This window comes from Periplaneta americana, chromosome 10 (assembly GCF_040183065.1).
Source record: "Periplaneta americana isolate PAMFEO1 chromosome 10, P.americana_PAMFEO1_priV1, whole genome shotgun sequence".
Taxonomy (NCBI): domain Eukaryota; kingdom Metazoa; phylum Arthropoda; class Insecta; order Blattodea; family Blattidae; genus Periplaneta; species Periplaneta americana.
In genome coordinates, this window is record NC_091126.1 from 112052764 (window position 1) to 112069918 (window position 17155).

General features: G+C 35.4%; 1 protein-coding gene across 19 annotated transcripts in view; it reads left to right on the forward strand.

The window, feature by feature from the left end:
* The window catches only part of Alas (5-aminolevulinate synthase), a 440304-nt gene that overhangs the window by 291919 nt on the left and 131230 nt on the right, over nucleotides 1-17155 (forward strand). For 7 of the 19 annotated variants that reach the window (XM_069838034.1, XM_069838033.1, XM_069838035.1 and 4 more), the window contains exon 1: nucleotides 14088-14207. The exons of 4 other annotated variants lie outside the window; for them this stretch is intronic. In XM_069838034.1, the coding sequence (XP_069694135.1) occupies nucleotides 14103-14207 (105 nt within the window). In that variant the 5' untranslated portion in view covers nucleotides 14088-14102. Of the gene's footprint in view, nucleotides 1-12191; nucleotides 12281-12404; nucleotides 12489-12815; nucleotides 13088-14087; nucleotides 14208-17155 lie in introns of those variants that run through there. 8 more of the 19 variants (XM_069838049.1, XM_069838045.1, XM_069838043.1 and 5 more) reach the window with 7 other exon arrangements.

Below are 17155 nucleotides of genomic sequence, written 5' to 3' on the forward strand. Positions count from 1 at the left end.
GCGGTTGCCGTCGTCTGCGATACAACGAACTTTTCTGTTGATTTTCGAGTTTGGCATTTTTTTCCGGTTATAATATGCTTATTTAAGTTGTGTTAACTCTCGCTAGTGGTTTTGTATTTTATTTTATCTGTCTTAGTATTTATTTTATTATTGTAAATATTTTTGTTTTATCACTATTATTATTATTATTATTATTATTGTTATTATTATTATTATTATTATTATTATTATTATTATTATTATTACTATTATTTATATCATCAGCATTATTATTTGAACCCTGTAAAATTTATGTAGACTACTGGACTGTACCCGAGCACGAGCATATGCTCATTTCGGGTATCTATTCATATGTATTCAATTCAAATGTAAATTGTAAATAAATTTGTAAATTTGAAATTGTAAATTTGAATTAAGAAAAATGTAGTGTAATTAATCAAAAGACTCAATTTATCGTACGTAGCCTACCAGCAGTATACAAAATCTCCTTTATTTTTTAACGAAAGAATAATGGGAGTCTTGTCACACCATCGTCTGAGATTATATAAATACAGTTTGCCGCTTAAGTGAAAGAGCGATTATTCAGATGTTGACAATTCAATGGCATATTACCACCCACTCTTACATCGTGTGAAAACAATGTGCTCTAGAACAAGAGGAGTAGAATAGAATAGATTCTGTTCTACTCCTCTTGCTCTAGAAGTAGAACACTTGTACAATCTTTCTAGAGTTACAGGAACATATTTTAGAAAATGGATCCCAGATTGCTCCCGAGAATCATATTTGAAACTTGTTAAACTGACCATAAAAGTACATAACGATCTACTGACGTAGCTCAGTGGGCTAAGAACTGTCGGTCCGGAGTCGCGCTCGGTCACGGGTTCGATTCCCGCTGATTTCCTGGTTGGGTTTTTTCTTATATCCCCAACCGTAAGGTGAATGTCAGGTAATCTATGGCGGATCCTTGGCCTCGTCTCGCCAAATATCATCTCGCTATCAGCAATACGATCGATGCTAAATAGTCTAGTAGTTGATACAGCGTCAATAAAGAACCAAATAAAAGAGAGTGCTACATAAAGAGGAGATATTAGCACACAGCTTAAGGTTACCTGTACAACACTTTACATAAAAATGTTGTAAGACAATATTTAACGGAGTCAACAACAACAGCAGCAACAACAACAACAACAACAACAATAATAGTAATAATAATAATAATAATAATAATAATAATAATAATAATAATAAATCAATAGGCAAGATGTTCTGTACACTAGGCCTGAGTTCTACTGTATGACGAATTGACTAATTCATGCATGTGACGTTTATTTCATTCTACAGTTGTGATAATAAGCTATTGCGCGGTAGGCCTACTTATATTTCTAACTAAAACATTAGGTACGTGTTTCTATTTTACAGATTTAGGCCTATATTATGTGATATGAAATCGAATAAACAATAATTGTTCATTTCTTGTCCACATCAAAGCAAACGTGTTTACAATGTAGGCCTAATGTAACGTCTTATACAGACAGTGTTTTGTTAATAATGGTTAATACTAACAATTTTCTTTTCATCTGAACTATTACTACAATATGCATTTGTATTTCTGTTCGCTCTATATGTTGTCAAATAACTATACAACATATTTAGTTACGGTATCAAATTGTTACAGTTTTCTTTCGTTTTATGTCAAACTAACGGTAACTAAACTTGATTAAGTCTTTAACGTGGTCGCTTTAAATGTTAATAAGATTTTTTTTCATTTATACGTTCAGATTGATTTATAAGAGACATCAAACATATATGTTAAACATTCAGCATTGTATAGTACAGCCGTCTGCTAGCCGGTGCTTTTCCCAAAGCATGGCGGCGGACGCAAGCTTCAATTTGTCTCTACTCTAAACTTCTGCGCAGCCTCGGCTGTAGGGGCTCGGAGAAATACTCAGAGTATAGACCATAGACAAACAACAGAGATATAGACACAGTCTACTATATACAGTCACGAAGCTTGGGATGATTTTTTTGCAAATTCTTGCGATAGTTGCTAGCCGCTTGGAGCACTGTGAGCACTAGGAACAATAGACTGTGCCACAGCCATTGTGATCTAATACAGGCCGTAAGGCAGACCATGTAACTCGCTTAACCCGAACACGAAGTGCGGCGTTTCAACCATATAAATTAGTTGGAATGCATAAACAGTAACATATGTTTCTCTAAAATGTAGTGTAATTCCATTAATAAAATTTAAACAATGATAATGAGACACTTCAGACATAATTCACTTGCGAGCTAAGATGTAATATTATTTATGGTGTGAAAATCACGTTGTTCGAATGTGTAATATCTGCCTTTATTTCGATTAAATATTGCGAATTTCTTGTACATTCATTTATGCACTATTCAATAGTTTTCAATTGCACCGCATGGATATTTAGATATGTTGAAATTATAGGTTATGTTTACTGTACCAGTTGCCCCTTTCTGTCTAAATTTAGTGATCTCCAATGCCTTGCCATCCATATGAAAATTATAGGTTATGTTTACTATAATTAAATATATTCCTAAGTTCGCAATTATACTGTACATTATAATTAAGCATGTCATGTATGATACCCCGGACCACCACCCGCTGGATCGCATGGAAGCTGCGTTAAACTGCCTGCTCATTCGGCACTTCCAGAGTAACTTCATTTGCATGAATCTGTCGTTAGGTGGCAGCACGTCCCAACCGCTGTTTGCGAATTGTCAAAGAAGAGTTATAATTTCAGTATTTTTCTGGACAGCGGTTTCACTGAATTTGAAAAACGAAACACCCTGTCTGTATGTTTTTTTTTCCTACGTTGGAAAGCATGGGTTTCACAAATTTTTGCACTGTTAGCTGTGCAACTATTGTTTGATGATCCTCTTTATTAGAACACTTGAGTATAGGTGACTGACTCGTTGCTGGAAGAACATATTGTGTTATAGTTTTAAGAAGGCAAGTTGACTTCTTCAAATAAGGTAATGCGGCTTCCACAATCCGTTGCAAACCTATAATTAGGCTTACAAATTGGTGTTGGGGTATCGAAGCTCTCCTCGATCCAAATGGTTTATCATTTCCATTAATGGTGTCTCAGTTGCCGGAATAGGTACGTTGTTCACACAAGAACTGCACTCAGTCTTTTCTTCAATTACCCGCACCAGATATCCACATACTAATGCCTGAGTTGCTGTTTCCAAGTTGAAATTCACAAACATACTAGGAAAGCGAATACTTTCAAGCAATACATTGATATGTTCAGGAAGCATAATTAATGTCCCTGAATGAGAATCGTCTTCTTCAGTGGAGGCAATTTTGCTACAAATGTCAGAATTTTGCTTATGGGCAACATTAGCGTTTGCAGCTGAAATCAATAGCCCAGATTTTAGAATCCTCTTTATGGCATTCTGAGCAGTTCGTGAATCAGTCATATCGTTGCTGCCTCATCCCATCCTTACTGAGCCGAACATTGCTTCAACTGGATCACCAGAAAAATTTCTCGTCAGCACATAAAAAAATTCAGACTGCAATAGATGTATTATACATGAGGCGGTAGATTCCACCGTGAAAATAATGGCATCATACGTTTCTTTAGTCAGCCCTTTCATTTTCAGAGCTTTAGATGACTCTTGCACTTCTTGAATGTATATACAGAAGTCATCTCTTAGCCACCGAAGACGTTCATCAGCAGGGGAATAAAACATCATGCTGTCCGGATTATTTCGCCTTAAGTGTTGGGTTTTATCACTAATGTCATGCACAATGAAGAATTTGTATAAGTTCTTCATGAACCTCACTGATGGGCCAGCTTTCGAAAAATCCACTTGTGATATCAAGCGGAAATTGTTGTTTTTCATGTACTCTAAGGTTGCTGTTACTGCTGGCGAAAATACTTGCACAGCATGCAGAACGTTCATTTTCTCAAACGAACTTGGTTCGAGGTGTTTCGAGTGAGATAGCGGACAGGTTTCATTACTAGATTCTTCTGCATTCGATAGACCTCTTTTAAGAATTTAGCACTAATTATACCATCGCTGTCTGCCATGTCGTGGTCTAAAAATTGCGATCTGATATTCTTCATCAGATGGCAGTAACCAAAAGAAAAATAAAGCTGCCGTAATGGGTTGCATGGATGTACTACACTTGGTTTTAGTTCACCGTCACCAAATTTCTTGAACATAGAAGTATTTGTTCGATGATTATCTGTCACAAGGCGTAGCACATAAAAGCCGCACTCCTCGACGACTTTTATTACTTGCTGAACTAAGAAAAAGAGTTCATTGCCATTTAATGCTCTGACCATGAAATAGGCTGCTGGGATAGTGTATTTCTTGGACAATCCGTGAATTACGAAGCACAGCAACTTATTTGCTAAGACGGGATTTTGTCCTATTTCCTCGTCGTAAACGCCTTCTGCCTCCACAAGTCCAAAAAACTTGTCCTGTTCTTTATTGTAGAGTAGACGCTCCTTAATAGCCATTTCATCGCAAATAATGGAACATATTTTTTCCATGTCGTTCAGATTTGAAGCCTCTGCTTGAAGTCTTTGTTTTATAAAGGGAGAAATTCGGACGCCACATTCCATTGTCCAAGATATCTATCTAAAGTAATACGCGAAGGTGATTGTATTATTTTTGAACTTCGCCCAAATTCATATCCTTTAGGTGATGCAATTCGCCAGGAAATACAATATCGAATGGTTTCTTCTGACCATATAGGTCGTTTTTTCTCGACGTTTTGGATCTGGTCCTCGATGTAAATCGCCGTCTGATTCCCTTCTTCTGCAGCTTTTCTTATTGCCCTAAGGGACTTGGTTTCTGTACATTCATCCTGGATCTTCCTTGCTTCCTGTAGTTTCTTCTGCAATTCTGCAATTTTATTCTGGAGTCTATATATCTTAAGTCGGAGCTTATTGTTTAATTGTTTTTGACGGTCGAATTCACCTTTACTAATTACATTAACTTGGACACCGAAATCGCAGGGTTCTGAATTACATTGGGAGCTTTCTTCTTCTTGCGTTGATTCAGCAACCCCTTGGGAAACAAAATGACGAAATTAAAATTAATATTAATCTAAACATATTGTTCTATAATACTGTAAATAAAACATACTTCCACTATTTTATAATTATTGATATTTTATACAATCATGACAATATCTCCATTTTATGGTGCTTAAAAAGAACTGGCGCCATAATAATACTGCTAATACTAATAACAATATCTCACTGTTTTCTGCAACGGAGTACGTTTCCTCTGTAGTATCAGGATATCGTGCTGTACTTGAATCTCTCCTCCTCTTTCTCGAAGTTGGCTGAGTCGTGCTTGAATCTCTACTTTTCCTCTTTCTAGATGTTGGCTGTTGCTTGTAAGTAGGATAATCAGGAAACACATTTGGTATTGATGTCGCTTTTAATTGCCTTAGTTTACAGTTTTCTTTAAAATCTTGATTTGTGAAATGCTTACTGCACACAACAGAACGATCGGAAGATGTCCACTTATTTCCCTTCTTATCGCCTTCTCGCGATATAACACGCAACCACTGATCACGTAGTACCTTGTGGGAATGTATCTCATGAAATGAAATTCCAATATAGTCTCGTTTACCTTTATGAGATTTACAAATCGGCACACAGAAATACACCATTTTTTAACTATTACCACGTGTTAACTTTCACACCGTCACAGTTACCCTTCATAAAAACGGACGGCCACAGGTGCACTCTAGCGTCAGAATTTGAACACAGACTTGTTCGCTGTAACCAATGTAGCAAGAGGGTAATGAGCAGGCAGCTTAACGCAGCTTCGATGCGATCCAGCGGGCGGTGCCCCGGACATTCAATTTGTCTGTATTTTAATATTACAATTGAGTACTGAATTATTGCACTTATCTACTACATAAGAGACGAAGTAACACAAATGTACGTACACTAATTTCATACGAGTGGTGTGGTAAATCTTTTGTCTAAAATTAAGGAAGGTAGATGTGCTAAATTGAAATCACAATATAAATTATTTTTTATTAAACCTCGAAATAGCTTCCATTCTAAACTTAAAATGTTGACGCGAACGGATTATGTTAGCATGTAAAATTCTCTTCAAATTAAAATAACACAGTTTTGTAATTATTTCTGCAACATATTATGCAACAAGAAGTAAACGGAACTTATGGACACATTACACTAAATAAAGCTTAGCAATGACACGCAATAAAGTTATAATATAATATTTCACTGAGCTCCATACACTGAAGTAGAAAACCCGAACAAACATTACGGCCTGGTCTAGATCGAAAAGGCATTGACTGCCGTATTTCTCATTTTTGTGAAAATCTATGTAAACTGTGAAATGTTCGTTATCGGTTGTAATAATTGTAAATGGCTAAAATACAATAATTTGAGTAATATGGGACAAGGAGATGTTTGTAGTACTATAAATTGTAAGAAAAATAGGTTAGAGTTACGCTTCTTCCGAAAGATCCAGGAAGGTGAGTTTATAGAATATAATATATATTTTATGAAAATAATATATAAACCTTATGTATTTCATATTTCAATAGTGGAAGGAAGATGTTAATTTTTTCAAAAGAACACGATATGGAAAGTACAATACATTTTATCGTCTGCTAGGGAAAGAGTCTGTGATGAGGCGATAGTAGCGATCCTGGTGGTGAGCAACTATCTATGTTTGCATATTTAGTAAGTATTGAGCTTCGCGACTGTTTATACTATACTAAAAGCCAGGTTATGAACCGACTAAACAGGAAGTAGTTGGGTGGGCGAGAGGAAAGTGCGGGTTAGAGGGGTAGCCTGTGCAGTGATGACACGTTTTTTGTGGGGGTTGGAGGGGAAAAGGAGAACGGAGCTTTTCATTGGACCTCGCGTGAATATGTCGTCTGCTAATGAAAATCTGGCAACGGAATCACGGAGACAGTGTATCCAAACTTCCCAGTTTATTTGGAATACCACGTGCATTACGAGTCGCATTTCGTACCAGTGTCATTAGGGCGTGCTTTCTTAAAAACAGTAATTTTAATTACTAATATTGTGGATAGTGTTATCGAGAACTGTATACAGTAGTTATTTTAAACATATCGGTGACAAACGCTGAACACGCTTTGAATCTCGCGCCACAATGTGGCAACAGAGCTCAGAAAGAGAGCAACAGAACGTTGCTTCCGGTTTAGTCGGTTCATAACAAAGAGTTTGTAATATATAACTAGAGACACCAACGGCGCTAGTTTCGCTTACAAAATTGAACCGCTGTTCGGCCGCCATTAAAGGGAGTTGTTGCTTCGCCAGGAGTGCAAGCAGTTCATGTTTATTGAGGAGTACGAATAAATATAAGTACACTTGAAGGGAAATAATAAGAAAATGGTGAAATACTGCGCCGAAAATAATTGTTCGAACATAGCTACTATTGTAGAATGTCCAGGAAAGCATGCATATCTTAATATTTGTAAGAATGTTCCAAATGCAGTTCCTCCTTTGAATGTGTTTACAGAATGTCGGAATATTTCTTGGATAAAGTTTTTCCAGAAACACATTAATCAGGTTTATAAGGTTGATTTCAACAATGTATGTAAAGGTTAGGTGCCATCACATTACAGTGGATTATAATAGAGTGCATAAGAAAATCTTCAGACTATATCTGTCTAAAAGTGTTTTGTTTCAGAATAAATGAATTAATCATGTAATTTTCGTTTTGTACGGTATGTACTTCTAGTTTTTGGTTGTATTAAATGCAAAGAAGTCAGTGAAAATATATCTGATGGCCTAGCTAGGCCTATTATTACCACTACTACTAGGTCTACTATGACCACTACTACTAGGCCTACTACTACCACTACTGCTAGGTCTATTATTATCACTACTACTAATTAGGTCTCACTACTACTAGGCCTACTAATACCACCAAAACTAGGCCTACTATTACCACTACTATTAGGCCTATTATTACCACTACTACTAGGCCTACTATTACCACAAAAACTAGACCTACTACTACCACTAATACTAGACCTACTATTACAAGAAAAACTAGGCCTACTACTACCACTAATACTAGGCCTAATATTACCACAAAAACTAGGCCTACTATTACCACTACTACTAGGCCTACTCATACTACCAAAACTAGGCCTAATACTAACACTACTACTACACCTACTATTACCACTACTACTAGGCCTACTATTATCACTACTACTACGCCTACTATTACCACTACTACGCCTACTAATACCACTACTACTAGTCCTATTATTACCAATACTAATAGGTCTATTATTACGACTACTACTAGGCCTATTATTACCACTACTACTAGGCCTACTATTACCACTACTACTAGGTCTACTATTACCACTGCTACTAGGCCTATTATTACCACTACTATGCCTACTATTACCATTACTACTGGGCCTACTATTACCACTACTACTAGGCCTACTAATGCCACCAAAACTAGGCCTCCCATTACCATTACTACTAGGCCTATTAACCCCTACTACTAGGCCTATTATTACCACTACTACTAGGCCCACTGTTACCACTACTACTAGGCCTACTATTACTATATAACGTCTTTGACTATTACCGCTACTAATTGTATTAAAAAGTCTGTACTGACCTCTAACTTGGTGGTCATCAACTACGCAATGAATAGATTGTTTTGTGATACAATTTATTCTCTTTATATTTTAAATCAGTTTCTAGAAATTTTATGTTCTCATATTTCACCACTAAATATTTTCTAAGCCCCATATATCTTCCTCTTCCTTTGCAAGAAAGGACTGAAATATAGATCATTTTAAATATTACAGTAAACATCCATTATTTTGTCCTTAAAACAATACTTATAATACTGAAAATTAATGTTTACATTGCCATTATTCAATATTTCACACACTTATCCCGAGTGTATATGGGTGATTTAATTTATTTTTTTAGAATATCGCCAAAGATGAATCATTATAATACTTAAATAAATATAGTGCTCCTCTGCCATTCATGTTTATTTCATCACGACTCATCCTTTGTGAAAGATGTTTAAAACAGTGTTTATCACCAGGCTACATCAATGTATTGTGGTACTGTTTTCGAATTTCGCGCCGCAAACACTCCCTTTAATGGCGGATTCTGGCCGATTCAATTTGACATTTTTCTTGCCTGCCACTCACGGGTATGTGTCTCTAGTAAGTATTACAAACTCTTTGGTTCATAACCTGGCTTTTATACTAAAAGCCAGGTTATGAACCGACTAAACAGGAAGTAGCTGGCCGAGCAAGAGGAAAGTGCGGTTTAGAGGGGTAGCCTGTGCAGTGATGATACGTTGAGTGTGGAGGGTGTAGGGGAGAACGAGAACGGAGCTTTTCATTGGATCTCGCGTGAAAATGTCGTCTGCTAACGAAAATCTGGCAACGGAATCACGGAGACAGTGTAGCCAGTTCATTTGCAGTACCACGTGCATTACGAGTCGCATTTCGTACTAGCGTCATTAGCTCGTGCTTTCTTAAAACAGTAATTTTAATTACTAATATTGTTGATTGTGTTATCAAGAACTATATACAGTAGTTATTTTAAACATATCGGTGACACACGCTGAACACGCTTTGAATCTCGCGCCACTATGTGGCAACAGAGGCCAGAAAGAGAGCAACAGAACGTTACTTCCGGTTTAGTCGCTTCATAACCGGGCTTTAAATATAGTATAGACCAACGAGCACAGAATTCATAGAGTAGATATAAACAGCTTGGAGGTGAAGCCGCTTTTGTGGACAGTCGCCATTATGATGCTACCAAAACATTGGGCTCCCTGTTAGCACATGGGCAGTTGATTGTGATGTTGCATCGTTGTTTTAATTAATAAATTAACTAATTTCAATATGCCTACATGTTCTGCGTATGGCTGCACAAACAGGTTTTCAAAAAAAAAAATTCCTGGAATAACTTTCCACAGGTAAATATGCATGTGTGAAATGTACTTACTACCGGTAGGCTAGATACGGTAATGAATGATTTAGCCTAAGTTAGTCGGTTAGATTCGTATTGTTTACGTATTAGTTTGATTAAGATAAAGGATTCGTATTATGATATTATTGTAATTAATTTTTATAATCACTAAATCAGACACGCTTTGTACACTTAGCATTTACGAGCGAAGCTAACCTAACAACCCAAGTTGGAAGTTTGTGTCGCGTGCTATAGAAAATGGGTGTACCAAGGTTTCTCTTCAACCGGATGCACGTATTCGTTTGATCAAAAAGAAATATTGCATTAATATTTTTGTAATTAATTTTTATAATCACGAAATCAGACATGCTTTGCAGACTTAGCATCTACGAGCAAAGCTAACCTAACAACCCGTGTTGGAAGTTTGTGTCGCGTGCTATAGAAAATTGGTGTACCGAGGTTTCTCTTCAACCGAATGCACGTATTCATTTTATGAAGAAAAAGAAATAGTGCATTAATATTATTATAATTAATTTTTATAATCACGAAATCAGACTTATGCTTTGCAGATTTAGTAGCTGCATTAACTCCATCGTGAGCTAACTTGACCCACTTGGTAATAAAACTTCACTTTTGTTCGCCGTTATAATCTAATTATATACTATAAACGAAGAGCCTATCAAATATTATGTGGTTAAGAGCATTCAACTTTTTCTCTAAACAAAAATCGGGACATCTATACGAAATACTGGCAAAAGGAAGAGAATGATAATTTGCGTTAAGAAGCAAGTTGCATTATTAAATCGAAGCAAATGGATCAATCTATGAAAGTACTTATTATAGGCTAGCATTTTTATTTGGATAGTAGCAAAATAAGGTCAAACTGTTATCTTCCTTTTTTTTTATCATTATTGTTTGTTTAACTTTCCAGAGTACCTATTAAATACCATACTGCAATTTGAAGAGCTGTCAATTTAAATATGTATATATGTGATTTATCGATTACAGTTTTGCAATTTTTGCTAAAAATACGTGCCTAGGGATTCTGTATTACGAAACAAACAAGGAAGTGTGAGTCCTCCAGGAAATTAGGGACATATGGAATTCCTATTATCATAAGATCTTCTGTAACGTAATAGCTATTTTGCAATGTTTTGGTAGCAACAAGATGGCGTCAGGCCCATCAAACCGGCTTCACTCCGTCCAATGGTATTAAGATGCTAGTGTCTACTCTATGTATTCTGTACTCGTTGGTATAGACTGTCGTATAGATATGAAATTGCACGGGTAAAGAATAACAGCTATACTTCTTCCACTGCCCCCAATTGTATGCTGTAACGTCATACACACAGTGTTGCCAATTCAGCGGTTTTCCCGCTAAATCTAGCTTTTTTTGGATAACCATCTCGCGGGTAAAATTATATTATCCCGCTTAGCGGGAAAACTAGCAGTTTTTAATCTTTAAAATTTCTGAAATGAAATTCGTATTAGCATTATAAGCGGCTTTCATAATTACGTTTAATTCGTTCAGTGTGTGTTCTGTGAAATAATGGATGTGTTAATGTGGTGATAATTCCATATTATATATGTTACCGTTATGTTACCGTTAAAACACAGTCTAATATATATATATATATATATATATATATATTAGACTGTGGTTAAAACCCGAAATCCGTCAAAACCAGTTTCAGCTAGTAAAAACTAGTTTAAGCAAATGAAGATAGAAAGTGAGTTTTCGTATAATCTAGAATCAATGTCAGGTTAAGTTTGGTTTCTTTAGGATTTTGTTTGGTAAAAGCCTAAAAGTAACCTATACAAACCAAACCTAACCTGTCATTGATTCTAGTTGTTACGAAAATTCGCTTTCTATCTATCTATATTTTAAAATTACTTTTTACTAATTGAAACTGGTTTTGTCGGATTTTGGATTTTAACGGTAACATGCATAGTGCAATAAGAATTTAAATATGTTATGTCTGTGATAAAAGTGTTCAAAATTGCTTTATAGCGCCACATTGGGAATGAAAAAAGTATGCAATATTCGTTACATTGGCGGGTGGATGCTCTATCTTGACCATTATTATTATTATTATTATTATTATTATTATTGAATAATAAGTATACATTAAAATCTAGAGAAATTTGCTAGAAAATCGCGGGTTTTTTAAAGTCATCTAGCGGAATTATACGAATAACTGTTGGCAACACTGCATACACAGTAGTAATATTCATAGACTTACTAAATAACTACGGTAATATTCGATGACGTTTAAGCAGGGGTCTATAATTTGTGATCAATTTGGGTAAGACTTTTCCAGCTAAAATTGTAAAACATAGTTAGATAGAGCCCAATTACAAACGTTTTGACGAAGAGTGCTTCACGATCAGTTTGTAATAAATTTGGATATGTGCAATTTAATTATTAAATTGTTTATTATTTATGTTGGGTTAATTGTCAAAATGTTTGTCAACCTGCTTCCAACATGGTTGTGAGGTTTAAGGGAGTCCGAGGTGAAGTAAAAGATTCAATAACATAAGTGTTAATTTTAATAGTATCACAATTAGTATAACTTGATGTAACATAATGTGACATTTATTTGTGCATGTGTAGTTTCAGGCATTTTATATATGTTGGTGATCATTTCCTGAGAAGACTCCGGTCTTTTACAAAGTATGTGACGAGGTTAGTGGGTTTATTGAGGGGATATCTAAGTGATGTGAGGCCGAGAAATATGTGAGAAGATTTCAATAATCTTAAATCATTGAAATCACGTCACTTTGATATCTGCTCAACTAACCCACTGACCGTGCCACATAACTTGTAACAGACCAGCGTCTTCTCGGAAATTACCCTGTCCGACAATTCAACATATTCGGCTAACAGTGTTCTAATAAATGTGATGACAAAAAACGTTATTTCATAAAAAAATAAAGTATATTATTGGGTGAAACTAGCGCTGAGGTAGTTTCGGTGATTTCGAAAGTGGAAATTGTTGAATTTATAGTTTTTTTTTTTTTCTGTGGAGATGCATACATAATAAAAGGCTGAACTAACCGAAGCTAACGTGTCGCAGAGTCGTGTATGCAAAGTGTATAAGCGGAATACGAAGGTAATTTCGGAAGTGAAAATTACTGTAACAATTTCTATATTTTTACATAATCAATGCTAAGAAAGTGAAGCAGTATTGAAGGCAGTGTAAATATTAGGGTGTGCTGTTTTAGGTTAGTTAAAATTATATATATATATATATATATATATATATATATATATACGAGGAACATGAATGCGTAACAGTGAAAACTTGAGCTTATGGTAGTAATATTATGGTTATTAATGCAGACGTTTTAGTACAGCGAAACGTCCTTCACGAAGGTCAGACGTCACTGTATGGCGTCATTAAATACATCATGAAACTAACTACGAAACTTTCAAATTACATGGCGCTGTAGCCCTTGAAGAGTCTTGACATTCACTTTTGGGGTTTTTGAACCAGAAATTGGACATACACTGGGACTCGTGTGACGTGGGGTTGGCGCGACGCGTGTCTGCATCAAAAACAACACAATAAATCACATTGACAACGGACACATTAATGGCCGAGGCGGGATTCGAACCCACGTCCGTGGCTTCCACACATCGACAAAACCGCGCGCGAAAACGCCGTTGTGTATACTGTTGCCAGGAAATACTTTACGTCTCATAAGATGTACACAAGGCCTACTTTCCTTCAGACTCTGTACGACATTGTTTGCTCTCCATTTCATCTTTTACAGGGAAATTAAATCGCACTAACTTGGAAATTATTTCTCAATTACACAGCCCGATATTACCAGTGGACCCAAAAAAATTTCCGTTCCCAACCACTAATGAATGCAAATATGAAATGGTAAATATTTACAATAGTCTTACCAAACGAAGGAGAATGGAAAAACCTCCGCCCCACCACAGATACTACGCGATACCATGTGAGAGAGGAGTTTGGGTGGGTTAGTGACATTCTTAGGCAATTGTGAGTGTATGCAAGGTAAACTAAAAGTCTAAACTAACCTAACCTGTCACTGATTCAACCTTACGAAAACTCTCTTTTCCTCTCTGAACAGTAAGAAAATGCACCGAAATGAGATATGCTGCATCTCACTGCCACCTACCCTTTCCACCTCGATGGAGTGATCCTGCCTGCCTGCATCTCTGCTGGCCCAACTTTCACAGCAACTTTTACCTTTATTTCGGTGCGAAATTTGTGTCGGCACTCAATTTTCCGTTTCTTTACATATGACTAAACTAGAACCGAAGTATGTAAACACATTTGTACCTTAACGCGGTAACCCAAATTTAAAGAAATACCTACAAATTAAGTGAACTTTAAAATAATAATGATATGTAACCACAGTTTAACATACGTTATTATCTAAAGTAGGAATCTGCAATGTAGGATAATATCGAACATTTATTTTCAGCTTAATTTTTTTATTTTCTTAAAATTTCGCCGCCCTGGGCCCAAGCCCATGTGATCCATGTGTAAATATCATCCTGGCCATACATATTAGCTTTCATACAAAGCTAACTTTAACCCTAATTGAGGGGCTTAGAACAAAAGCAAGTAAGTGACATTATTAAAAAAATGAGGTAAGTGCGTGTTGTGAAGCCCAAAAGGGTGTTTCTTTGGGATAAAATCAGGTAAGTGATCACACTGTGCAGTGCTTTTATATGGGCATCATTTCACCAAACTAGTGTATAATATTTCATTGCATGTAGAACTTTAACTGTAATTTCCTCAAAACTAGGTTTCTGTCATTTACCTTCTTTTTGTTCTAAGCCCGTCAATTGTGATATAGTCTAGGAAAATGAAGCAATCATAAATTACTCCAATATTATCAATAACATCACTTTTAGACTCTGTTCTTTCCACTCAATTAAATATTTCACCTGCAAAGTAACTTTCTGTCACTTTCTAATTATTACATTTTAAACAGTTGATATAATTTTATCTGTTTATGGTACTAATTCTTTAATTCTTTCACTATATTGTAACTTTGTACTTAAGTCATTTGTTGAAACGAAATTGGGGAGTGGCACAGAGTGACTGAGACTGGTGAAAATTTACCACATTTTACTGCAGGCCCTACCCATTTGAAATCTTTTAGAAGCTTTTACTTTATTTTAAAGGTACCTTAAATATATTTTATTGTGAAAGTAAGATTGTATTTATTATTCATTTATATGAGACCACGCAGCAAGGACACTATTTGCACTCCATAAAATGGCATTTAATTCGTTTCCTTAACATACCAAGCAAACTAGAGAAGATATTTATGCCTCAATACAAGAAATACACAATAAAACTGCATTTATATATAGGCTTTTACAAAGATTCCCAGACAGTAAGGAAGATCATTGATGAATGTGAAGTTCAAAATATTCGCATTTTCACATTTTATTAGATTTAAATTACATTAACTGAGTAATGAATAAACTATACATTAGTTTAACTTGGTTGGTTGCACATTGTATTTAGTAAAAATGACACTAAATAGGAGTACTGAAATTTATGTGTATGAAATGGGGACTGAATTAAGTCATTTTTATTAATGCCATTTTCAGATATACTGTAATTGTGTGCATGCATGTGAAAAGGGACCACTTGGCGGCTTCTAGTTCCAAATATATACAGTTATTTAAGCGTGATCCAGTTGTGGCAGGACTTTAATATTTTTACAGTTTATTGCTTAGAATGTGATCTTACCAGAGATGTAGAAAAATTCACCAATTTGAATCCTCTGTTTTTTTATTTAAAATTATATATGTAACTAGAAGTCACCAAGTGGTCCCTTTTCTTATGCACGAACACAATATTTTATTATGATATTGCAAAAATATTAGGCCTATGACATATGTTAAATGTTTTTGAATCTGTCAGTACCTAGATGTTTAAATTGATTTTTCCTATTATGCCCTAAAGAGTATTTCCTTGGATTTACAATGCAGGGTCAAAAATATAGTGTTTGATTACTTTCCTTGGCAAAAAAAAAATATATATATATAGGAAATGTATTATTTAGCATTTGGCACATTTCCTAATTAAATACTGCAATAAATAGCAAGGTCAGGATAAATGTGAATTCTTAAGCCCTGATCACGCTTGATGAATATTTTTACAAGTGATTTGTTTTAAATTGACCTATGATTATTAAAGACTTTTATTTAGATATTTTCTTCCAATTCCACTTTAGTAAAGTCTCCATTATGTCATGAATGAAGACAATAATAATTGCAGCATGTTACTATTTAAACTTGTATTTCTTATGCTGAAGACTATGAAATGTGAGATCGCAAGAGGAATTACTCTGTGTACTGCTTTTAGAAAATTGTGTAAAAACTTTAACAGAAGGAGCTGCTCTGTTATAAATAAAAAAAAAAAACCTGCATTATGTGAGACTTATTAGTGAGCTCGATTAAATTATCCACAATGATGAGTCATAAAGGATTTATCTAGAACAGGACATACACACATAGTGGATACATTTTATCTTCCCTGCTTATAGATGTAGAGTGCAGTGTACAGAGCAGCTGCTCACACGCGATCAGGGGAAGATAAAATGCATGCACTGTACAGCTGTCAAAAAAATAAAAGTGACCCCACTCGTGAACAGCGAATATAATCTAAGTTCACTTTGGATCACAGTGATGTTACATGATGTTCGCGCTTGTAGGAGCAGTTTCGGAACTATGGAGTCTTTCAATATCTGCGTCTCTTATGCTGGGTTGCAAGAAACCTGTTCCATAAATTGCTATTCTCTTGTTAAGTAACAGACCTTTAAACTATTCCAGTCTTTAAAGTATAGATCGTTGCAAATGTGATTTTTAACGATCTGTTAGCTATTCCATCTTTAAACGGAAAAGATTGATGGCCGGTTTCATCAACCTTCGTTATCATTATAATGTCTCGTTAAATAATTTAATGACACGTTAGTCAGTTTTTGTGTTTCACCAAGTATCATTATTGCTAACACATCTTTAAATTCATCGTTAATTTATTAGGACCTATTCGTAGTGTTAAAACAGTAACGATGTGTTAAGAAGTCAACAACATGGCGGACGTAATTATTCGATGATGAAGTTCTTTATTTAGAACTTCAACATAACGACGAACTTATATGTTGTAATAACACTCGGAATA